The sequence below is a fragment of the Haliaeetus albicilla genome, chromosome Z (genome assembly GCF_947461875.1).
Source record: "Haliaeetus albicilla chromosome Z, bHalAlb1.1, whole genome shotgun sequence".
Classification (NCBI taxonomy): domain Eukaryota; kingdom Metazoa; phylum Chordata; class Aves; order Accipitriformes; family Accipitridae; genus Haliaeetus; species Haliaeetus albicilla.
In genome coordinates, this window is record NC_091516.1 from 64,615,576 (window position 1) to 64,640,658 (window position 25,083).

The window sequence follows — 25,083 nt, forward strand, 5'->3', positions numbered from 1 at the left end:
GGCCCATGCAAATGAAATTCATGTCTTTCTAAAGTTTTCATGCTAACTTTTTGTTCTTCTTCACTGCAGCTGATAACCATCTCTGCGATGTTTTGTGCAAGAGTAATTTTATGTTAGTGTTCATGCCAGTTTTACCAGAGAATACTTTGCCTGAAGTTGGAATCTGTGGCTGTTTTATAATGTCTATCATGTTTTCACATGTTTAGCAGTAGTGCTAATGAAGGTATGATACATAGAGGGTGTGCTAATTTTATGTTTAGCTAAAACATGTATAATGCTTAGGTTTGAAAATGAAGGTGGTAAAAACTAAATTAATGAGGTCTGGATAAACAGTTGCTAATGGATTACATTATAATAAACACTCCATGTATACTTTTTGTCTGAAAAAAATTGCATTGTGTTGTCTAACTGCTAGATAAATTTCTTAGCCTAGAAAAAAATAATTTGTTAACTTATAGTTATTATCTCTTGAATTACTTTAGATTTGGGCAGCAGTTTATTTATTGGTACAGTGGCTACCAATCTTCTAGTCATGAATCATGGCAGAGTATTTAAGTTACCCCTGTGGACAAAATCTTAAATCTTTCCTTCTTATGGCAGAGCTTACAAAATGTTTTTCCTTACTGTGTGTTAGGAAATTACTTAAATAATACACCAAATGCCCATTTGGCATGTGGCTTGATTCATTAATGTATACAATAAGAAAACATAAACATCTGAAGTGTGGATTTAACATTTCAGCAGCTCTCTAAAATGTGAATACAGTCAGCAAATGAACTCAGTAGGAAACTGAAATCTGTATTTATAACGCACTAATGATACAGGTCTGAACTGCAATAGTGACCACACAATCCTGTATCTGACAGTCCTTATGAAAGGTAAACCTTTTTGCTCACTACCTCATTAATTGCTATTGTCCGGGCAGAGGCTTACTACTATATTCCTGATGATGCATAAAACTAACAAACATCCAGCTTGTCCTTTTCTTTCTTTATGCACTTTATCTGCTTGCATTTCTTTTAGCTCCAGAAGTTAACAGTCGTGTTAATCTTAATTTCTGTTTGCAGTAACTAAGAGAAGACAGAGAGGAGGTAAATACTGGAAGTATCAAGATGCAGCTCCTGTCTAGGAAGTTTTCTGGCTATTATTTAAAACATTTCAGTATGTAACGTGTCAGAAAAGTTTAGTCTGAGTCCTGGCTTGACTACTGGTGAGTGAGGGTAACACTTTGGGAGTACTTGGTTCCTCTGATCAGTCATTAGGGGCCAAATCTTGATCCAAGTGTCGAGTGATTTCAGAGCCTTTGTGCACCTCTGTTGCTCAGATATACGGTGTGAGAACTGTCAGATTTGTCTCGAGAGAGTTTCTTCCTTGCTGAAAAAAAGGGTCACAGTCTGCACATAGTTGGTCAGGAGAAGGAGAATGTGTTAGTTGAAGGTCTGCTGTGGGTCACCTCTGCAGTGACTTCAGAGGGTGCAGAACTGCCCTTTGCGGGAGGAAGGGATCGGCGTGGTGCAATACGAACAAAGACTGTATTGCCAAGAGCCTGAGTCTCCTGCGGTAGTACCAGCCCATGCACATCGACAGCAAGGTAGTGTAGCAGGAACCATTCTTCAGTTAAGGAGGAGTGGGCATGGCTCTCCCCTGGAGCAGTCTGGGAAAGGTTATTCCAGAGTAGTGCAGAATGACTGTTTTCATATACCTCTGTGTGCTAATGCAGCTCCCACAAACTTCAGCTGGGGTTACACTGTAGTACACCAGAGGTGAATGGCATGCCACATGAAAAGCACCCTCAATCTTTTGCCTGTATGTTTTTTGAGGGAGTGCTGTGATGCTTTCAGACTGCATATTAAAGGTGTCTCAAAATTAAAAGCGCTTTGACTGACGATGAGAAAGATTAAATGTGTCATCTGAGAGCTGAGTTTGGTAATACAAGGATAGGGAGCCCAGCTAACAAGCAAATTTACTGTTAAGTTTTTGTTACAAAAATGTACCAACAGTTTACAAGGTCCAGATACCGCTTACAAAAGTCCTGTGAGAGCTAACCTGTTCCCCACAGCCTTGCGAGCATTCATCATTGGCTGTCACCCTGCTCAACCTTAACTTTCATTTACTGTTCTGTGCTGGTAAAAAGATGTATCCTGTCTGTTTTGTGTAGCAGTAGTTAGATGTAGCAGAGGTATAAAAAGAAGTATCTCTCCAAAGCGTATTAATGCGCGTCAGTTTAGGTTGTAGGTGTGGTCCTGCTGGGATTAGTTAGTGTAGTAAAGGAATTTTTTTATGAAGAGAATTAAACTGATTGATCTGATTGGTGCTAGGAAATGTGTGGATTATATGATTATGTGGCTATTGCAGACTAGCATGCTTGTATTTATAACTATTCTGTGTTACCACTACAATTTGTGTCAACGGCTCTGTGCGCCCTTCGTTTTCTCTTTTGGGGGGAAAATGGTTACTGTTATTGTTACACTGTTAAGTCTAGATACTAGCATTTTTGGCTGGGGAGAATAAATAGCTGTAACATCATCAGACTTGCATAGATCTATGCAAGTATTCTAAAAATGTGCATGTTGTAAGCTGGGAGGGAATAATAATGAGCATGGGAGACTGTAGCTGGTGTTAAAGAAGCAGATCACTCAGTTGTACAGTGTAAGTTGTATTCCCTCTAAAAAAATTAGCTGAGCAGGGTGTAATAATCACAGACTCGTTTCTGGGAGTTGAGGAGGAAAAAGTGAAACCAAAGCAGAGCTAGTGCTGCTGCTTTTTAAAACAGGGTGTGTGAGGAATTTGGAGAAAGAGAATGCTTGGACAACTTTTTTTTTGCCTGAAGAAAGAGAGAGGAGAAAAAAAAAGTAAATCAGTTCCTTTAAGATTTTTTGAAAAAGGAATAGTTAGAACTTCTTTTCCTAGAAGGAAAAGTCCTCTTGATATGTTAGGAAGTTTTTTCTTGCGCATCGAGGAGGACAGCAATAAGAGAGGGATTCCTGAGAGACCCAGGATCCACCCCACACACACTCTAGCCCAGACTTTTCTTGTGGGTTTGTGCAAGAATGATGACAGTACCAGAAAAGCAGTTCCTGATTTTAGATCCTGCTACTAAAGTCTTCATGCATTTGTGGGTTACAGGAATCATGAGGAGATAATCAGTGAGCGATTCAGAGAGGTTAGGGGTGACAAAACAGCTCCCAAAGTGACAGTGGGATTGCTCCCTCCATCTCTGGGGTTCAGGTTACCCACCAGCTCAGGTTGTAGCACCACCCTTTCTCCTGGTCTCATCGCAAAGCTCTGGTGCTTGAACTGCAAAGAAGCTGCTGCAATTCAGTCACAGGATGATTCTCTCTCTAATTTGCCCAACATCTTCATCTGTGTTTCCAGGGAGAGGGTGTCAAGCCAACCCCTTCCTGCGATTACAGAACCCCTCACCTGCGGGAACTGCCTGCCGTGTGCCCCTGGTCTCCCACCCCTGGTCGTTGCCTATATGCATCTTTGCAAGCCGCTGCTCTCTGAGCTTTGTGTGCTGATGTATTCTGTCCCTTCTGTATTCCCCCCTAATCCAGGCCTAATACACTCAGTTCATGTGTTCTGGTAAGCCTGAGTATTAGACCTCCTATTTCATCTGTATTTATGTTACTGAAAGTTTATTGTAAATGGTGTGGTATGGATAGTAACTTCCTGTGACTGACACGCACATTTCCTGCTGACATGAGTGTGTTCAGTTGGTAATAACTTCGCCAGTCTTCTGGCTGAAGTTTTCCAGGCCAGTTGTCCACATCCAACTTAGACACGTAAACATGCTTATATATTGTAGTGAGGTGATCATTCACAGGCACCCTCCCCTTGTCAGTGCCCAGGGTGGACCTGCTTGTAGATGAACCATGGCTTGCAAGAAGGGAGGATGTTTTCTGTAGGAGCTGTAACTCATTTGGTCTGGAAGGTAGAAGGTATTTGGTTGGCGAGTCAGGATATTGCTGACACAGAAAGGATGCTTTAATGATTAAAACTGTTGAATGCTACTCCGGTAAATCCCATGACAGGATGCTGTCCCTGTCATGACATGAAGCAAGTCATTTAATCAAATTTATCACAGGTGGTCATTGTCTGTTCCCTCCTCTTTTTCTAGCTCCCTGACTGGAGACTCTGTGACCTAATTTGTGGAAGTTGCGAGTACTCACGGTTGCAAACAAAATCAGAGGGGACTGTCAGTTCTGGCATATGTCATTTCTCTGAAAAAAATCAAAGTCCTAGGCATACCAAATTAACAGATATCTCTGATCTTCTTCTGTGCACTGCAGTTCTCTCCTATAAACCAGCGTACAGTCATAGGAAGTACTGCCCTATCTCACACAGGAACTGTGAAGATTCCTCTGATGAAGTGGAATGCTTTCCTTATGAGACACCCCAAAAAGCAATTAATAATTCAGTCTTCCAAACAGGGTTTAAATTCAGTACAGTAAATAAGACCTGCAACAACACATTAGAGAATGAGAAAAAGCATAAAAAATGTATAGCTGCTCATTAAAAGAACATCGTCTATTCTGTGCCCCAAAAAGGTGGGCAAGTACTGCACAATTCAGTCACTAGTCACTATACCAGAATGCTGATGTGTAAGATGGACAAATTAAAGCTTAATTCTGTCTTTTGTGACTTTTGAGTACTTGACTTTGCAAATGTAATAATATTCTTTTAACATATTCTTTTGTGTACGGTATGTATAAATGCTGATAGTATTGCTAATACAGATGTTGCTCTTCAGAGGTCCACTTTACTAGTGGGAGGGTCACTTAAAGTCCTGGATAAATCCCCATTTTGCAAAACCAAAGAAATAATAAAAAGTACCCAAAGAAATAAGCCTGTATATATATTTTAATCCCTCAGCAGTCTTCCTAAAATACTAAAGGGCACTTCTCCTTAATGAGGCCAAAACAACCAAAATCAAAGCAAAGATTCCAGAGAAAAGTTCAGCCAAAATGAAATAAAAAAGAATTTTCAGCTTGTTTTAAAACAGTGTAATTCAGGATCTTATTTTATATATTTTACCAAAATCTCCTATAAAAACATATCTGGAAGTGAGAAAGGATGCAAAGTTTTAGGGGGAGCTGTTTTATTACACAGAAGCTAAAAAGGCCACAGGGGAGAAAATGCTTAAAACATGTTTATATCAAAAAGCAAATTCTTAACCTTATCTGTAAAGTAGCTATTGCAGCCTTTAATGCAGGATCAGCACAAATACGAAGACAGAGATAATGCAAAGGTTATGAGGCTGGTTTTGCTTCATATGGCAGGTTTTGGAAAGACAGATGCAGTGATTTTGTATGTGACTGGACACTGCAGCTTTTATGAGGAATTATGTTTTAATTGCATAATAAACAACTGTACAGTAAAACTGAGCTCAGTGACAGAAGTCTTAAGATGTCCAAAGAACTGGTAGTTGTCAGGAGTGTAATCCATACCTATTGCTCTGAGTCCTGACGTACATACTGTCAACAACCGCTCAGATAACTGGAATAACTCACAGGTTTGTAGGACAATCCATGCTGGAAGGGACCTCAGGAGGTCTCTGGTCATACTTCCTGCCCAAAGCAGGGCGAGTTATGAGATTGGACCAAGTTGCTCAGGGCTTTTCTCAGCTAGGTCTTGAAAAGCTCCAAGGCTGGAGAGTGGATATTGGAAAACCTCTCCAGACAACCTTGACTGTCCTCATGATGCAAAGTTTTCTCCTGGTATCTAAGCCAGAACTCTTGTTTCAGCCTATGCCCACTGTATTTTTAAAAAATGTTTTAATTGGATTGCAGATGTTACACCTGACTACTTGTTGATAACATTTTACATAAATGTATCATTTCAGCTGTAGCTGAAACTGATTGATACTAAAAGTGATTTTAGTATGGAGCAGTAACTGTATGATTAGAACACTCCGAATTCCAAACAAAATTGTAACACTGAAGTAGAAAAATCACTGGATGATAAAATGTGTTTGTAAGCATCATAAATGTAAATGATGAACAATGCAGGTATTCCCCAATGAGAGTAAAACTCAGCAAAATGAAACTGAATAAAAAAACTAAACAAGCTCAGATATGTGCAAACTTGTCGTGCACACACCTTCAAGAAATATTATATACTGCTGTGATCAAAAGGATCATCTGCAGTTTCCATAAGATACCATCATTTTATGACTGGCATTTAGTGTTATAACTCATGGATACAAACTTTGAAGAATATTAACAATATCCCATCTAATGACCCTGTGTTTTTTATATCCTCCGCCTCAGCATGTCCACTTGGTGAGAGACTTCTAACAAGCTTCCCTCAGTACCATTCAAAAGGTTTGTGATGTTACTAGTTCACAGTGACAGAAGACATACCTGGCACTGAAGTGCTGTGTAAATAAATCAAAAAAAGAGCACAGGATGACTAGGAAGGAGGCATTCCCTCATACTACCAAACTTCCCTTACTCATCCATCCCATTAGGCAGCAGGTCAGGGCTAGAGTAAAGCACATGTAGGACTTGTAGGACAGAAAACTTCCCTTTGTGGAGTATATCTGAGTAAAATCTGTCTGACTCAGAACATTCCAGTGTTTCAGGCTATTTCTTTATAAAGCTGCAGGGAAAACAATGCCTAAAACACATGGTAAGATTTGACCATCTGTAACCAGCTGCTACAGATGCTATAGACTTGTCTTAAAAAGACTACATACAAATAGTACAGGACAAAGGGATCTATATTTACAGGATGGATGCACACTTCAGAGGTAAGACCAAGAGCCAACAGAGTCATGAAGTTTATGTTAAGCATTGCACTGTAACCACATGCCCTGGAATGAATTATTGAGCTGTTTAAATGGTCATGCTAATGTTTTTACTTATGAGTTCTTACCTGTAGAGGTATGGTCTCATAATTACTGTAATTACAAGGCTTATGAGTCTCATCACTCAAATCACCTTGCTCCCTCAAGACATTCTCAAAATTGCTATCTGTCTGATTCCCACACGCTAAAAAGGTAATTTTGGAGTAAAATTTCCACACTGAAAAAACAACTCAAACACTCAGAGGAAAGAAATACACAGCTATGTCATTCAACCCTCTACACACTCACAGGTGTCCTTTCTAAACCTCTGCCATGTCATCCCCACCATCCGCAGCTGACGTAGTGAGCTCCCCTACCTTGACCAGGCACACTGCAGCACATACAATTAGGTGTTGATGATAAGCAGTTAGTCTAGATTGCATACACTGTGTAGTGAAAACCACTGCATGTAGTTTTTCTTAACTGGTGTTTGAGTTCATGTCAGACAAGAGATGGTGATGAAGAAATATTTATCTCTAGTGCCACTCTTGATATTTCTAATAGCATCAGCTACAGTACTGAGAGCTGCACTAAGGGCTGTGCTGGCAAGTGTACTTGGGATTAAGATTGTTGAATATTTCTTGGTTTTTTTTTCTTCCTTTAAAATTGCAGAATCATAGAATGGTTTGGGTTGGAAGGGACCTTAAAGATCACCTAGTTCCAAAGCCCCTGCCATGGGCAGGGACACCTTCCACTAGACCAGGTTGCTCAAGGCCCCATCCAGCCTCACCTTGAACACTTCCAGGGATGGGGCATCCACAGCCTCTCTGGGCAACCTGTTCCAGTGCCTCACCACCCTCACAGTGAAGAACTTCTTCCTGACATCTCGTCTAAATCTCCCCTCTTGCAGTTTAAAGCCATTACCCCTTGTCCTATCACTGCGTGCCCTTGTAAAAAGTCCCTCTCTGGCTTCCTTGCAGGCCCCCTTTAGGTACTGGAAGGCTGCCATAAGGTCTCCCCGGAACCTTCTCTTCTCTTCTCCAGGCTGAACCACCTCAATTCTCTCAGCCTGTCTTCATAGGAGAGGTGCTCCAGCCCTCTGATCATTTTTATGGCCCTCCTCTGGACTTGCTCCAACAGGTCCATGTCCTTCTTATGTTGGGGGACCCAGAGCTGAACACAGTAATGCAGGTGGGGTCTCACCAGAGTGGGGTAGAATCACCTCCCTCAACCCGCTGGCCACGCTTCTTGTGATGCAGCCCATGATACAGTTGGCTTTCTGGGCTGCGAGTGTACACTGTTAGCTCATGTCTAGCTTTTCATGCACCAGTATCCCCAAGTCCTTCTCCACAGGCCTGCTCTCAATCCCTTCATCCCCCAGCCTGTACTGATACCAGGGGTTGCCCTGACACAAGTGGGCTTGGCCTTGCTGAACCACATGAGGCTCACATGGGCCCACTGCTCCAGCCTGTCAAGGTCCCTCTGGGTGACATGCCTTCCCTCTAGCAAATCAACTGCACCACTCAGCTTGGTGTCAGCTGCAAACCTGCTGAGGGTGCACTCCATCCTGCTGTCTATGTCATTGATGAAGATACTAAATACGATTTGTCCCAGTATGGACCCTCGAGGGACACCAGTCGTTAGTGGTTCGCACTTGGACACTGAGCCTTTGGCTGTAACTATTTGGATGCAGCCATCCAGCCAGTTCCTTACCCATCGAACAGTCCATCCACCAAACCCATCTCTCTCCAACTTAGCAGCAAAGTCTAAGCCTAGTTAAGCATCCTGTAGAGCTAAGTAGTTCCCCTGGCTATCAAGACAGAAATTACTTAGAATGCAAAAGAAATCTTCTATTCTACAGGGAATAGCTGTATGCTTAATTTTCAAAGTTCAGAATTGCCTTATGGCTAAATATGTGCATGTATGAAGTCTGAAATTTGTGGAGATGGTGGCTGCTTAGACCCAAAATACATAAAAGAAAAGCGAGAAAATGTAAGAGAGGAACATTTAGAAATGTATCCTCTTTCACAGTCCCAAAGAATTATAAAAAATTATTATCTTTGGAAAGAATACTGGGTAAATTTTTTATCTAAATTCAATTATTAAAGATATCTTAACTCTGCTTTAAGGGCCTAATTATTGCCTCATTGAAACTAATGCAGAGGGGCATCCAATGAAAAGACAGCATGCTATAAATAGAAATCCCAACTAGAGGGCTGCTACTGGAATGTTCATGGTTCTGTGTAATCCAAACAAGCAGATAAATTAAAGAAAGTTAAATAAATGAAATGTAGGGTAATATACTTCCACTGTCTTAGTGTTATACCTCATTTATATCTGGCTTTACATCACGCGCAGTACAATTATAGTTAAATCTGATTTGTGGCAACCTGAGCTTTGTGAGTGTCATCCCTTTAGCCTTTTCTGCATCGAGTTGTAGATACTCCATTTCATGAAGTACCAGATGTTCTCTGAAAAAGAACACTAGTCACAGAGGTAACATTGACTTCTTAGGGGCAGCCAGGGGACTTGAGGGCAATGTGGGTTAGTTCGGACCTTTCATCTCCAATAAATCCAAATATGGTAAAACTTCAGGTACTTTTTGATTACATAATTCTTAAGAAGTCTCACAATTGTGAAAAACTTATATTGTCTCTGGTAGACCTTTATCTAATGATATAAACAGTAATAATAAAACAATAGGGATCTAAATCTGGACTTACCTTGTTAGTGTTGTATTCACTGGGACTGTGAATAAGGTTACAGGGTTGGGCCCTTAAAATACTGTTTTACAACTTCCTATTTCCAGTCATACTGCAACATCTCACATCTTGTTTAAGATACCAATATGAAAAAAAAAATCATGAAGGAAATGAACACTGCTTGCTAGGAAAACCCTCCCTAAGCTCAATTAAATGTTCTGCTTTTCACTTATTTCATAGTATGTCTCAAAAATCCTTCAGTTCCAGTGGTCTGATTATCTCATCACCCTGCCTTTGATTCCCTTTTACTCAAAACAATAATACACAGTTTCATAATAATTATACTTTGATTTTTCTATACACCCATGTTTTCACTTGAGTGTCTGAAAGGGCCTTAAGTAGTATTGAGTTAGTCTTCAAAACACCTATTACATTATCATCCTCATCCTCTTTCTGCACTTAGATGAAAATAGCAGCAAGAAGCAAGTAACCTGCCAAAGGTAAAAGAGAGAGGTAGTGGCAGAGATGGAAGCAGATGTGAGCTGAAAATGGGTGACACCACCCTCACCACCAGCCCCCAGTGATCCTCCAGTTGATAAAACAGGGTACAGCAGCTGCTTCTCCACTTCTGGATACCTGCAAAGAGCTGTCATCTCCCAGGGTGCTAACCACCACTTTAGCCCCTTCTGTGTCTAAACGTTTTCCTAAAAAAGGGAAGACAGTTACCAGACAGACAATGTTCATAAGTGCTGTTGAAGACATACGTGGAAATGGTTTTTATGTAAACAAAATGCATCCATCCCTAAAGCCACGTTGTTTGACTGTGAGCAGGTAAGGAGATGGGAAAAGTTACAAAATGTTGGGATAAAGGGGATTAAACAGAAAGTGACCTGGATTTGTGTAAGCCTTCCGGATGGCAAGGCATGAGAAACAGGCACCCCAGTTCACTTCTGCTGGGTGCGTCTCATTTGAATTGGTGCTTGGGGGTACGTGCCACTGTTACTACACACGCAATTACTGCGTCTCTGGCCTCTAAATTACAAATCACATACAATGTGTGTGCATTGTGCATTAGGGATCCACAATTTAAATTTACATCTTATTTTGGCTTTGCTTCTTGAATTTGGCTGTTTTCGTGAAAATTCCTAGGAAAAGAAATCTGTCTCTTAAACATGATTTAGTTTGAATCATATCCAGTTAACTCTCAATTATCTGTGGACAATATGTGCCAGACATGGCCCATTTTGGCACAGAGCTATGTGTAAGCTAAATGCTTACAAGCTGTATTTTAGGTATATATCAGCTAAAGCCCCCCATAAATCCACTTCAGCTCTGTGCAGATCCAGCCATAATGTCTCAGCATTGTCCTCCAGCTACAAGGAGCAGGGGGGTGCAGCTCCTTTTCTGATTTGCCATGAACCCATCGGCTGGTGCTGAAATGAAACTAGTAAATCCGGCCAGAGGGAATCCCATTCCTGCAGTTTGCACTATGCTCCTCTGTGCTGGGGGAGGATGCCCTAGCTCTGCAACCCATACTCAGCCTGCAGCATTTTGGAGCACTGTACAAAGACACCCGAGAAGTTCAGCAGAAGTCATTTCACCTCCAGTTCTGGGCCTGTGCTGGCTACACTGGATCTCAGCTATTTCCAAGCATGGTCACGCTGATGCTTTCAGCCATGCGGCAGAGTACCTGTATTATCAATGTTTGTCATTCGTCAGCTGTTGCAGCCCCACCATTACTCCAGATAATGGAGAGTAACTACTGGGCTAAATTAATTCTGACATACCTTCATCGACTTCAGCAGCATTACACTAGAGATGAATTTGGCCCATGGATTTCATTGTTACATTAAGAAGCTCTCAGTGCCATGTACAGATGAGGGGAGCTGACACTGATGAGCTGGTGAAGCTGAAGTGTGCTATTTCACAGTGTTATTAAACAAATCATTCCAATTTCAGTGACAGTCTGCTCTTCAACTTCTTGTCTTACTTTCTTTGACTCTTACTGTATTATTTACCTTGTAAAAATGCTGCACGTGGCTAAAGTATGATGACTGACGCTCAGGATGGGAAAGTGGTTTGGATAATCTCTACACCATCCCTGCGTGAAACGTTCCAGCACAGTGTGACTGTGTTACATGTAAATATAACTTCAGTGAACAACCTGGAGTTACAGCTTCTTATGCCAGGGTAAATTCGGTCAACTAGGTCAGTGCATTTGGGAATCATAGACTAGAAGTAAGAAATTACAAGGTGAGTATTAGGGGGAAAAAAATAGTACTGACACTGCAAGAGAACTTATGTGGAAGTTCTGCTGACAGCAGTTTGGGGGACTGGACCCCTGCAAATCCTTTTTTTGCACTCATTTCTGCAGTAGCAATCTTCATCAGTTTCAGGGTAAGGGAAGTACTCCAGCATTGTTCAAAGGATCATCTTATTGATATAAGCCATGCTGCAGGTTAATCTTTGTCTGAATAAATGTACAGTTTTTCTGGGGGAAAAAAAAATAAATTGCAAAATGGATTTGATAATATCTCAGTAATTTAACAGCTGATTTGAATTTTGAAGGTCTGGTGAATTTCTGGACTATATAATTCAAGGGATTGGAAAAAAGCCTTTGGCTTTGTCCAAATAAGGATAAACAAAAGCATGAGAGTTATATATGAACTTATGTTAGTTAACAGAGAACTTTGTGAAGTCTGGTACAGAGATGATATTTTAGCATGTGCCAGTGTGTCCATTTTAAATGGCAGGTCCTTTCTGTGGTGTGAAGAAAAACATTTTCATTAATAGTTCACTGTCAATTGAATGGCCAATTGCTCACCACTCACTTCATCATTTTCTCAGGATGGCTTCTGATTCTTTCGAATCCTGGCAGGTAACACTTAAGTGTATTTTTCAGGCAACGAGCATTTTCTTTGTCCGTCTTTGATGAAGAAACAAACTCAGCAGACTGACTTCTAAACTCCCCATTAATTGATATGATGTTCTTCCACTGGGCTTCTGAAAGTCTCATTTGCATATCCTGATGAAAACCCCATCATTGGCTGAAATGACATTTTTGTCTTGCATTCTGAAGCATTCAGTACATTTATAATTTCAGTAGTAAGTTTGGAAAACAGGACTTATGACAATAAAAGATGATGTGTTAGAAATCAACCTTATTCTCAATTTGTAATACCTGCTGTATGATAAAAGAAATGTAATTTTAGAAAGGATTATAATGTTCATGTCATGCTGAGGCTGTTCACCTGCTAGATTTCTCACAAACAGGAAAATACTAAAAATGTTAATTTAGAGGCCATGATCTTATGTTGATGAAAACAATAAAGTACAGGGTCTTTCTCCAGTGCTTTACATCAAACTGGATAAATACTCCTTTTTCCATTCCTGTGACAGGCTCATCCAAATAAGAATAGGTAGCTATGCCGCTTGGAAGGCTGAACAAGCAAACAGTCCAGCTGTTTATAAAATAAGAAGGAACGACAGACAATGTGTTTGAGAAGCAATACCGAGTGAGGATTTCAGGAGATGGATTTGGCAGCTATGAAAGAGAATTGGCAACAGAAAGTAAAAATCAGAGAGACAGCCTGGTTGGCGAGACTAAGGGCTCACGCAGCCAACTAGTCCACCTATGGTAACAGCAGCAGGAGAGGCCATTTAGGAAAACAAGTGAGCCTAGCTCTGTCTTTGGTCCACACCTTGGCAGCCACAATTGTTGTATTAGGGATGCTAGAGAGTAATAAAACATTAAAAAACCTTAACTTCAGGAAGGAGAGGCCTGAAGGAGAACTGTGTAGTCGTCGAGTACATCCACATTGGATCTCACCGAGGAGCAGATCTACAGTTGTTTGTGCAAGCCCCTCCCCATTCCTTGCTGTACACAACTCTATGGGGTTTGGAAATCCTGTGAACTGGACACCTTCAGCCTTGGCATGGACAGAGGCCAATACACTTGACGCTGACCCTCTGCTTGAACCAGTGCAACACAGGTGAGATGAAGTATCTGGAAAGACAGACAAGGGGCACACCAGACAGGAAACACAATTCTCACTCCACCTGGTTGCAGTTTTATGTATTGCTTTCTCTGTTGAATATTAAGGGCAAGTTCCATGGTTTAGGTTACTTTGTTTCTGCACCCATTTAGCTCACATTTTTAAAAGTGGCTTTCAACTGGTAACAGGAAGATTGTTACCAGGCTGTGCACCTGCACTTGAGCGATACATGACAACATTTTTCCTAAGTAAACTGGTAAATTTCTTACAGCAGTATCTCCAATCTGCTATTCAAAAACTTGCACTAGTGTTAACAGGCATACTTTCTGACAGCACAAATCAGTTTAATTTCAGTACTGTAGGTCCATGTTCATAGCCCAACAAATGTTTTCTAGGGTACAGCAGTCCAGAGTCATATCCACAGCTTTTACCTTGCTGACATCAGAAGTTATTTTCACAGCACCAGCGTGTCTTCAGTCAGCCAAATGCACACTCCAGTTCTACTGTTCCACTGCTAGGTATGCAGCTGATTTTTCTCTTGGGACCTATGCAATTAGAGAAGGATTTCATGATGTTTAATAAGAGAAATTGTTACTAAAATAACAGTGAGCAGTAAAACTCCATGGCTAGCAACATGACTGGGAAGGACTTAATTTTGTCTGTGAGCTTAAGCACTAGGCTTCATTACTTTGGTGTCACCAGCCTTGCTGTATTTCCCACATTGCTGTTCAAAACACTGTCCTTATCATCCATCAAGCCTTTACTGAGCTACAGCACGTTGCTCTTTTGGCTGGTGTAAGTCTTTAAGGACAAACTGGGGGCATCTGCAGTCCCTTAGTATCTCCAGAGCTATCCTGGACCTCACTCAGCTACAGAAGCATTAGTCTCTGAAAGCCATTTATTTCCACCTTCGGGACCATAAGTGGAAAAAACAGGGTTTTACAAAGCAAAATGAAACCCAAGAAACAATCTAACTCCTGGAAAGACACCTATGATGATCCCCAGGAATCCTGAAATCAAACACACGGATCAGGTACATCCCTTGTGTGCAGGATGTTGTATGCATACAATGCTGTGACATGAATAATATATGTTAAGTCAAACTTGCCGGGATACAACATGCACTGAACTATACACAGATACTGTTTAACAGGCACACCCCTGGGGATGTTGTTGGCTGGATGTTAAATGCTCAGAGGGAGTTCTAAGGCAGGAAAAGGGTTTGGTATAGATTGCAAAACAGCCTTGGAGTGATTATTTTAGCCAGTGTAAATTAGAGAGACCATAAGGGAAAGTTTGTCTCCTAGACAGCCTCAAATGAGGGAAGGTGGCTTTGTGCCTCCCCAGCTTTCCTGTGCTTAGCTGAACATCAGTACAGCAAAGGCTAAAGTCCTGATCTGTCGTGCAGTTTGTGTTGCAGGCAGGGTTTGGAGTATGTTTAGGCTTGCACTTCAGCAGAACTTGTTAAGCATGAAGCGCAAAAGTTACTGCTATACATCTCCCTGGATGAGGGTGCACACCTGCAGTCAGGAATTGGCTGTGACAAGATCGCCTCTTGGTGCTCTTTCCCACATGACAATTCTTTAGTAGCTGCACGTTGGTCAGACAGATGGGTCAGAAGTGGTGCCCAAACAGAGTATCTTAGTAAATATGACTTGGTGTTATGACTGCTACCAGAGTGATTAAAAACTAGTGTTTGTTTAAAGGAATGTTTTATGCACTTTGGTGGAATTTTAATTCTTGTCACTATTCATTTGTTCAAAAGTATCTGCCTTGTAATGATAGGAATCCATCTGCAATTTTTGACTAATGATCAATAACATCATGTGATGTCTGCTACTACTTGTATTACATTTTGCTTGGCTTCTAAATGTCTTCGTATATTTTTCTCTGCAAAAATGATAGTGGAGGGTGCAAGATTATTTTATTTTATTTTATTTAGTTTTGGATAGTTTCTGTTGTTGAATTACTTTACAAAAAAAATGTACAATCTGTCATTCTTCATTGATGAAGAAATTCCCTCTCATTCTTCAATTCAGTCAGTCTCCTTAAATAACAGAGTTCTTAACTTTTACAGTAAACCTTCAAGTTAAGCTCCGATTCTCTGCTCTACACAAGGCAGATGATAACTGGTCTGGCTCTTGCCTGTCATTTCCCATCCAGGCAGCTTCCCTCTTGACCTTTCTACATATCATGTGAGGAAAAGATTCTCAAAGCACAGCTTTGCATGTTACATTATATCACTTTGGGTTCATAATATGTTGTAGGAATCAAGAATAAAGTCCTGTTTTCCTAGCATCAATATCTGTCCATCTTGACTCACTTCAGTGTTAATTATGAGCTGCTAATTTTATATGTAGACCTGCATGCCTATACCAGATAAATAATTGGAATAATTTACTCTGGAGCTTAGCACTAGGCTTTATTTACCTTATATGTGTAAAATGAATCCTAGTTCTGATCTAGCTAGCATTTTGAACAAAAATATTTCACACATTGTACTTTGAACTGGTTTCTGATTTGCTGCTTTTAGCAAACCAGACAGTGGTAGCATAGGTTTGCTCGTTTAATAAAACAGGAGAGACAGACGGTAACTTGCTTATTTATTACAATTATATATATTTACTATAGGTTCTAACAGTATTCTTTTATTGTACTTTCATATAATCCTGTGTTATAATGACCTTTGCTTCACCATCTGCAGATATTTTAATGCTGTTTTGACCATGAACTTGTAAGCTGATTTAAAAATTTATCTTTCTGTATCAATTAGGCATCCTCATTATTCTCAACATCCCCCAAATCTATTTCCCTGCTTAGGAGCAACATTTTTGAGGCCTTCAACTGCTGTTATCTTTTATATTAATGACCTAAGTATTTCATATGTAGCCTGTCTCTAGTTGATTTTGATATGTATTGGTCTAATAGGAAAAGAAAAAATAAATAAAACCAGAATGGAACATGAATAACAGTAACAGAAAGGGAATATAAAACAAATGAAAAAAAAAATCTGAAGCTGAAAGAATTATTGAACTTTTAGATGAAATAAAATAAGTAAAAGTAAGTAGGAAAAATTGCCAAAACCAGAAGGTGGCAACAATTGCTGCATTATGCTAGTACTTTCTTCAGTGCTGGTTGGTAGCTGCTGGAGTGGAATAAAAATACTCATGAAAAATGTATGCTGTTTGTATGCCTCTCAGTTTGTTTCATTTTGAACTTTCTCTCAGAACAATCACAGGGCCCAAGAGCAAGTATGTTGAAGGCACAGATGACACATCCTCAAAATTCAGCTCCATTTGCCAGCCTAACACAGTCACCACAGCCTTCAACAAATTACTTAATTCGTCTGTTTCTGCCAGCAAAAGGAAAATAACACTACTTGTCTACCTTGTAAGAGCACTGTAATATTACAGTGATTATTGGAAAATAAGGTTTGTTAACAATTTTGAAATAGCAACTCTCTACCTACCAAGTTCTATCAGGGAAATTTCAACTATTAAGTCCCCTAAACAGACGAAGCAGAAGAATGCAGAATATCTTACTTTTAATTCTTACAATGTATTATTGGTGCAGAATCTCCATAAGCACTATTAATTTAATGACAGACAATGAAGAGATTTAAATTAAGCAGTCAGCTATGGTGAATGTTTGCTAATATCAGTTTCAACTGGAACGAAGTCCAGCTTTCATTTTTGCAGATGTTGTCTATATATGCAATCCTTCTTAAATTGTAGATATGCTCCTGTGACCATATTAGTACAGCAAATGAAGAAACTATTTGTTATAGCACAAATGATGTATTGGGTTTGAACACGCTGTCCGATAGCCTCACGAGACATTTTCAAAAGCATTTTGCTTTGGCTATACCATTATTTCTTATTTGGCTCACCTAGCAATATTATTTTATTCTAAAACTTTGCAACCCCAGTACTGTCAGGCACTGGCAATAACAGATTATTATCTTTTTGTTTAGCAACATTGCTCAGCATCGGAAATTAAGAGTAATCAGAAAAGAAAGTGGAAGAAATAGCATTAGAATTACTGTGAATTGCTCAGGATCTGAGCCATACTAAGGAGGATTTGTGAAGATGAATGTACATCGTGTTAATTCTATCAGTCCGAGAGCTGTAATGTTACCTTCTTTCCTTGGAGAGTAGAGTGTTGCCTGAACTGCTTGACTGATCAATGGGTTTTGAATGAAGCTGTGTTTCTTGGGACCAAACAACAGGATGAAGAGATGAAAAAGACCTTTTAGAGATCATTCAGTTCACAGCCTGGCTGATGAAGGATTATTTTCCATGATCTTTAGTTTAGTTCTAAAATTCCCAACCAACAAAGTTCCTACAACAACTGTAGTTTACTCTCAAAAATTACCAATATGTGATAATGTATTAATATATTGATATCTATATATAATATTAATATATTTAGAATAAAACAAACCAGTCTGATGACCTGTTATGCATTTGTTTTAAGTATATAAACATCTAAGTAGTGACACAACGAACAGGACTGTTAATGCTTCTGTATGGCAGAGACAAGATGGAAACCTGAGGCATTTATTCAGAGTACAGGCAAAAGAAGGAAGAGGAAGGAAAGCAACCCTCATGCTGGGACTTCTTGTCAAGTAATTTTAGAATGACAGCAAATGCATTTCCCCTGATACAGAGGCACTCACTGCAACTTACTGAAATGCTCTGGCAACAATACTGGAGATGACCAAGCTGATACCAGGTGCTGTAAGAATATACCATGAGTCTGATTTGCTCTGCAGACAGACATAAAGGGAAACGGACATAGAAAACTGAAACTATTAGCCCAAACGTGTCAACAGCAGAGCCAGGATTAGAATCCACCTCTAGTAGTTACAGCGTCCTGTCTACATAGAGATATATAGTATTTCTATTAGCAATTATGTATGGATACTAACAGTTTTTCAAAGTTAAGTGTTTTAGACCTTAATTTCTCTAACATGAAGACTTAGTTATGCTTGTCATGAGGAAGCCAGCAAGTCCTGAAAGGGGATATTCAGGTCAACCGTTTATTATTTTTAACAATACATAATTACTTAACATTGTATATGTTCAGCTTAAAGTCCATAGACAATATTGCCTGTTTGTGACACTCCAACAGTACAGCTAAAGCCTATACTCTTTAAAAATGGCCACTAGTGTTGAGATCCTAGTCACTGGATGTCCTTCATTTTTACAGGGGCTGTGTACTCAATGATTTTAAATAAAGGGATCTGAATATATGGAAACTATAGCTTAGTTTTCTGGAAACTGCCAGTCATGGCGACTCCTTTGCTAACCAGTGAAAAATCAGGGCCCTATCAGCCACTTTTTCAATGAGCTATGTCTTAAACCTGATGATTATTCCCTAAGAAAATCCAGAGAGACAGTAACAAAGCTAAAATTAGAAATCAGGAGCTGTAGCTTCCAAGGCAATGCATATTATGTGACATTTTTTCAATACCACAGGCATTTTCTGTTAGCAAAAATGGCTTACAGAATATATTCCACAGTGTAAAAATCTTCCCTCAAAACTCAGGGTTGGATGACAACATGGTGTTTACTTACCAAATTTCAAACCCCCAACATTTAAAAGAAAGAGTGAAGAACAATATAAATAATTAATTCTGATGATTAAATAATGCCTATAGCATCACAACTTGTAGTTATAATGGCATCACCCAATCTATGCAGTTGCTTTCAAAAATAATATATGCAGTCAAAGTAGTAATCTATGGAGGTACCATAATCTGTTCAAAGCACACACACAATTAATAATTTTCCAGAATATCTGCATGAAAAAACCCTTTGCTTATATATACCTAATGCTGGAAAGTACAGTCTTAGATGGTACATTTCACTGTTCACAAAAAGTAGTGAAAATTATCTTTAAGTATGAATCACAGTACATATTTGAAGAACTTGGCTGCTAACAGCCAAAATCTAGAAAATGGAATTTTAAGAACAAAGAGAAATGGTTTACCTCAGGGATATTCCAGCAAAATGCTTTGGCCCTTGTAAGCTCTCCACACCCAGCAAATTACAAGCAAATTAGGAACTGCACAGTTGGAGAACGTCACATTACAACCAGCTAGAGCAAAGCACCATTTGCATATGGAGGCTCTCCACTGAGCAGCATGGTCTCCAAAGCTGATGGGATAGCTCTTGTTTACTCTTAATGCAACAGTCATAAAGCTCTTTAAAATGGCCATTTACAGCTAGATAGGTAAAGCCAACATTTTACCTTCCACTTAAGACTATGCAAATATACTGCATTCCGCATAGTACAGTTTGGATAGCTTAGTCATGCCAGACAAGACCTTAGCACTGGAAAATGTATGGTTTAATAGACTCGTAAATTTAAAAATAATTATTCTAGCATTTGTGTAGCAAAACAGCTTCTGTGCACCTACCAAATTTTCAGGTCTAAAAGCAATTACGAAGACAACACAGCTGGGTAACAAAATGAGCACTGAACTACACGTTGGGCATCTCCTGGAAACAGATCAGGATTACGGTTTTGGCGAGACCCTGCATTTCTTCTTCTTTTCATCCAGACAACTGTATAACCCTTTTGGGTTACTCTTCTACTTACCCCCGTGTTATGTTACAAGGCAGCGCTCAGGTGACCTGGCCATTTTAATTTCACGTTCCCCCTCCTCATCTTTGTCAGGGAGAAGTGATAACATTATATTGTAGGGAGAGAAGGGCGATTAAGTCTGCGAAACCAGTTAGAAACATTCAGATAAAACTGGCATAGTTGAGCTTCTGGAAGAAGGCCAGCCTGAACTCAATTTATCCGGGGCGAACACTTTTTTGGGGGCGGGAGTCGGGGGCCGACAGAAGGGAGCTGGGAGAGAGGAGGGCCTTTCCAGGGGCTTGCCGAACACGCTCACGTCCGCCCGCCTCACACATCGCCTCACACAGCGAACGCGAAGGGCCGCGGCAGGGCCGGCACCGCCGCCCGCCCCGCAGTCCTGTCAGCCCCGGCTTCCCGCCCGCCCCGCCGTTACCACCTCCCCTCCCCCGCCTCCCCCGCGGCCGGGGAGAGCCCCTCCCGCCGCGCATGCGCAGCTGCCTCCCTCCGGCCGCCGGCCGCCGCGGGCCGCGCATGCGCGGTGAGCGGGGTGGGTGCGCGACCCGGAGCTGGCGGGAGGAGGAGGAGGGCACGGTATGTGGAGGGCGGTGCGGCGGGGCTGCTCCCTCCCGCTCTCCCCGTCCCGCGTCCCTCTCTGGGGCCGTCCTGGGGGGTGCGCTCCCCCTTTCCTCCCTGCGCGGCCTGCGCCGGGCCTCGCCTCGCCTCCTCACATCACCTCAGGCGGGACGGGGCGCCCGCGCCCCGCCGCTCCCCCGGTGGACGTCGCCTGGCTATGGCGGCCGGCAGCAACCGCCCCCCCCCTCCTCCCCTCCCCGCGGCGGGAGGCCTGAGGGGGCGAGGGCCGCGCCGGGGGAGCCGTCCTGTCCCGTCCCGTCCCGGCGTGGCGTGGCGTGGCGGGAGGGGCTCCGCAGCGCGGGGTGGGCGAGGAGGAGAAGGAGTCGGCCCGGCCGGGGGCTCGCCTGGCCGCCCTGCCGCCTGCGAGGCCCGCGGCCGAGTGAGACGGATGAGTTGGGATCTGCTCGTCACTCTTTCTGGGGTGGTTTCAGAAAGAAAGGGAGGCGTGCTGCACAGGTACCAGCAGCCTGGTGTCTCTTCACAGCTGCTAATTTCCTAAAGCACGTAGCCCTGCCTGGAACGTATGTCAGGACGAGGCTGTCGTTACGGGCGCTTAACCGCAGCTTTGCAGTCCATTGTCTAGTCTGGGAAGTTTGGGAATCGCAGAAACATTTACAGTGTCTGTTTCCCACATTTCCTCTTCCCTGGCATCCAGGGCTTGGCTTAACTGCCATCGAAAAGAACGTATTTTCAAGCGCTAGATAGATAACTTATGTCATGGGCAGGCAGGATGATGTTGTGATATAGGGCCAGATCCTGAAGAATAATGAACACTGCATGAGGTGCTGTGTCCTTTGTATTTCTTCTTAAGAAAAGGTGTGGTCTAGTAATTGTTACTGAGTATTTGCATGTGGTGCTGCAGTGGTGCCTGATGTCTATGAATACATTGAAACAGCTGTATTTATGACACATCCTCTGTGAAAGAGGGGAAGAACGTAAAACTGGCCAGATTCTTTAAGAGAGTTTTTCTGTTATCTTTAAGACCGTGGGAGGGAAGCATCTGGGGGGGAGGGAAGGTGCTCATTTGAAGCACGCTATAACCCCCTGAAGCCACATTGTTGGGCCATTGAGAGCTGTACTGCTGGCATGAGCATGAACAGTTGCTTCAGCTGGACTCTGATGGCTGTTGTGTAGGCTCTGGGTCCATAAACACTAGAGTTGTTAAGCTTTTGTGGAGCTGTTCAGCTGCCCAAGGAAGAGGTGGTAGGCCCATGGAAGTAGCCCACGACTGGATTCAGGTTTCTGGTCATCTCTTGGACCATATTGCTAAGGAAACATATGTCAACACTGCACTACTGTGTCCAGCTCGGCTCCCCAGTACAAGAAAGACAATGTCACGCTGGAGCAAGTCCAGTGAAGGGCCACAGAGATGATTAAGGGTGTCTGACGTATGAGGCAAGGCTGAGAGAGCTGGGACTCTTCAGCCTGGAGAAGGGGAAGGTCAGTGGGATCTTATAAATACCTGATGGGAGGGAATAAAGTGGAGGGAATAAGGTTGAGCCAGACTTTTTTCAGTACTATGCAGTGAAAGCACAAGAGGCCATGAGCACAACCTGATAACATTTTTTCATTTAAACAGAAGAAAAATTATTTACTGCTATGATAACTGAACACTGCAACACGTTCCCTAGAGAGGTTGTGGCTTCTCCACCCTTGGAGATAATCAAAACCCAGCTGGAAAGAATCCTGAGCAACCTGCTCTAGTTGACCCTATTGCGAGTAGGGGGATTGGACTAGACAATCTCCAGAGGTCCCTTCCAACTTCAGCCATTCTGTGTATCTATGATTGTCTAATGTACTTGAAGAAACATGTCTGTTTTTCTTAAAGAAACATTTTTTTCCCCCGAGTGTGTTTTAATTTTATGATTCAATTGCTTTAAATCAGTGAAAGTTTTTAGTGTTCATTTCTTCTGTCAGTACTAACATTTAGTTTGCTCTGCAGATGTCCTGTAACATGGCGGGTGAAGAGGACCTCTTTTTGGAAGAAAAAAGATTCAAACAGTACTGTGAAGAATTTATTAAACATTCACAGCAGATAGGAGATGGTTGGGAGTGGAGAACTAGCAAGGTAAAATAATCACAGTTTACTTTTTAGATGCTCTTGCTGGCCTTTTTAAGCTGTTGACAACCACCACAAGCCAGAACATCCTTTAAGAGAGGTTTACAACATGTGAAATAAATGGGATTTTACACAGCTGGTCCAAGAACAAAATAGTGCATAGGTGGCTTACATGAGGATTTAGGCCAGTGCATGTATTGAATGGGGTTCATGAATCCAGAAACAACTGCTGGGATGGCCTAGTGCAACCTGTTGTGTAACAAAGGGGTAGGATTACCTGAGGTGATTTCTGTTGTGATCAGAAAATGTCTTTTTAAGACATTATGCAGTCTTCATTTTCAGAATTCCCAATGATGGGGAAACAGTCACAGCTCTCAACAAGGCTTTTGAATAGTTGGCTATGCTTAAAATTGATTAAAAAAAAAAAAAAAAAGCTGTTACTTTTAATCTTAACTGCCTAGCTTCATCTTCCAGCCATTGGTAGCTGTAGCTTGTCTACTAAGTCGAGGACCTGTCTTTTATCAGAACTCTCCCTGTTTTGGTACTTTAGATTCAGATCTATTCATCCCTTAACCTTGTCAGTGTAAAAGCAAAACTTGTTGAGCTCCCTGACTATTTGATGTGTTTTCCAATATTTTAATCAGTTTTGTGGATCTCCTCTGAATCCTTTCCAGTATATAAAAATCCTTTTTCAGCTGTGGGCAGAACTAGACAATGAATGTTGTATCACTGTGAAATGCAAACCTTCCTACTCCGGGCAAGTGCTTGTGGTTATATATCCAAGGATCACTTTAACCCTTTAAGCTGAGATAGAACATACCTTTGTTCTAGATGTGTGACTAATATTTTATATTAAAATACATGTTAGTTGCATACAACAACCAGAAGAATCTGTCTGTATTAGTGATCAATCCTCATTATTTGCTGCTTCTCCATGACTTTCAAACCTCGCCAATAATAATTACATATTGTTTCTAGGTCATTAATCAAAATTTTAAATAATGCAGGGCCCAGAGTAGTCCCACAGGAGGCCATTAGAATCACTTCTTTTATGATGATTCCCTATTTTTTAAGTTACATTTTAGATCTGTGAATTAATCATTTTTTCATTGGTTAATGTGTATCAAGTTAGTGTGGGATTATTTTAGTTTTTTAATTTCTGCTTGTGGAATCAACAGTTGCCTTGGAAGTCTGAGGCTACATTGTTATGACTTCCATGTTTATCAATGAAACATGTCTTTTTAAGTCACCCTGACAAAATCTATTTTTCTTAAATAACTACATTTACTGTATATATTTCTGTATTTACTGAATTCTGTATGATCTCTTCTTATACTTTGCTTGGGATGAAGTCAAGCTAATATGTGTATAGTTACACAAATTACCCAGGATATAAAGATATATGGATAATGCTGGCTTTCTTCAAAATTCTCTGAAACTTCCACAGTGCTTGAAGACTTGACAAAAATCAGCAGTTCTTACATACTGATTTGAAAATACCTAATGATAGCACTTCATGCTAAGGTCCTGCTTAACCACTGCTGAAATGAAAACTTCGTAATAGTTATGGCTTATGGCTACATAATTTGTGTTTGTTCTATAATAACAACAGAAATATTTTGAATACTTGCTTTTTCTACTTTGAATGCTTCTGTCATTTTCCATCTAATAAGAAATCCACACAGTTCTAGGATTTCTTTTTGTCACACTTCTTTTGATGGGTGGGCAATATAGGTTTTCATATGTTCCATTGCTTCTCTGATTGGTTTTCAGTAATGGGTGGTTTGGGATACTCATTTTCTGTGTATTCTTTCTGCTGCAGAAAATGTACTGCTCTAGCTTTTTTTTTTCTGGTTTTTTTTTTTTTTTTAGTTTAATGGCTTTATTGGTTTAATGGCTTTTATTGGAGAGAAAAATCATGCTTGTACCATTTTGAAATGCAAGATGTGTCAGAGTAAATGTATGCCATCATTTCTACATAAGTAATTGTACATTAGCATATGTAACCCTTTCATCACAGATGAAACACTTTCAGTGGGAAGCAGGATCTTTGCCTTAGATGCATTCTGTTTAGAAGTTTTTAAGAGAGTGCAAATATTAGCCAAATGTTACAATGCACTCTTTCTTACAGGCAACCATTTGAAACTTTAGATTTCTGTCCAAGGCTCTATTTGTGAGGATTTATTCAACAAAGAAAGATGCTCTGAGCCTCTGTTGGGAATTTAATACATGGGTCAAAGTTTGAACTTTCTGTGAAATAAGAAGCTTTGCTGGAAATAGCAGAATGAGATAGATTTTTGTTCTCACATACAA

At 40.9% G+C, this 25,083-nt stretch overlaps 1 protein-coding gene and 1 long non-coding RNA gene across 9 annotated transcripts in view; one reads left to right on the forward strand and one right to left on the reverse strand.

Moving 5' to 3' along the window:
- Positions 1 to 218: 218 nt before the first annotated feature.
- Positions 219 to 20,529, reverse strand: LOC138683990 (uncharacterized). Of its 3 annotated transcripts, none has more exons than XR_011323478.1 (5): positions 20,094 to 20,529; positions 17,625 to 17,697; positions 13,919 to 14,032; positions 10,129 to 13,498; positions 219 to 4,461 (listed from the first exon to the last, which is right to left on the reverse strand). It is a non-coding gene; the product is annotated as an uncharacterized lncRNA (long non-coding RNA). The 3 variants fall into 3 exon arrangements; XR_011323479.1 differs by having other exon boundaries at positions 17,625 to 18,255; XR_011323477.1 differs by lacking the exon at positions 17,625 to 17,697.
- A 74-nt stretch (positions 20,530 to 20,603) lies between these two features.
- ATG10 (autophagy related 10) overlaps positions 20,604 to 25,083 on the forward strand; it is a 96,009-nt gene continuing 91,529 nt past the window's right edge. For 4 of the 6 annotated variants that reach the window (XR_011323476.1, XM_069777673.1, XM_069777674.1 and 1 more), the window contains exons 1-2: positions 20,604 to 20,669; positions 22,654 to 22,779. Coding sequence is in view for 5 of the 6 variants with exons in the window: in XM_069777673.1 (XP_069633774.1) it covers positions 20,610 to 20,669; positions 22,654 to 22,779 (186 nt within the window). In the remaining variant the exon portion in view is untranslated. Of the gene's footprint in view, positions 20,670 to 20,798; positions 21,168 to 21,408; positions 22,152 to 22,653; positions 22,780 to 25,083 lie in introns of those variants that run through there. The other 2 variants (XM_069777677.1, XM_069777676.1) reach the window with 2 other exon arrangements.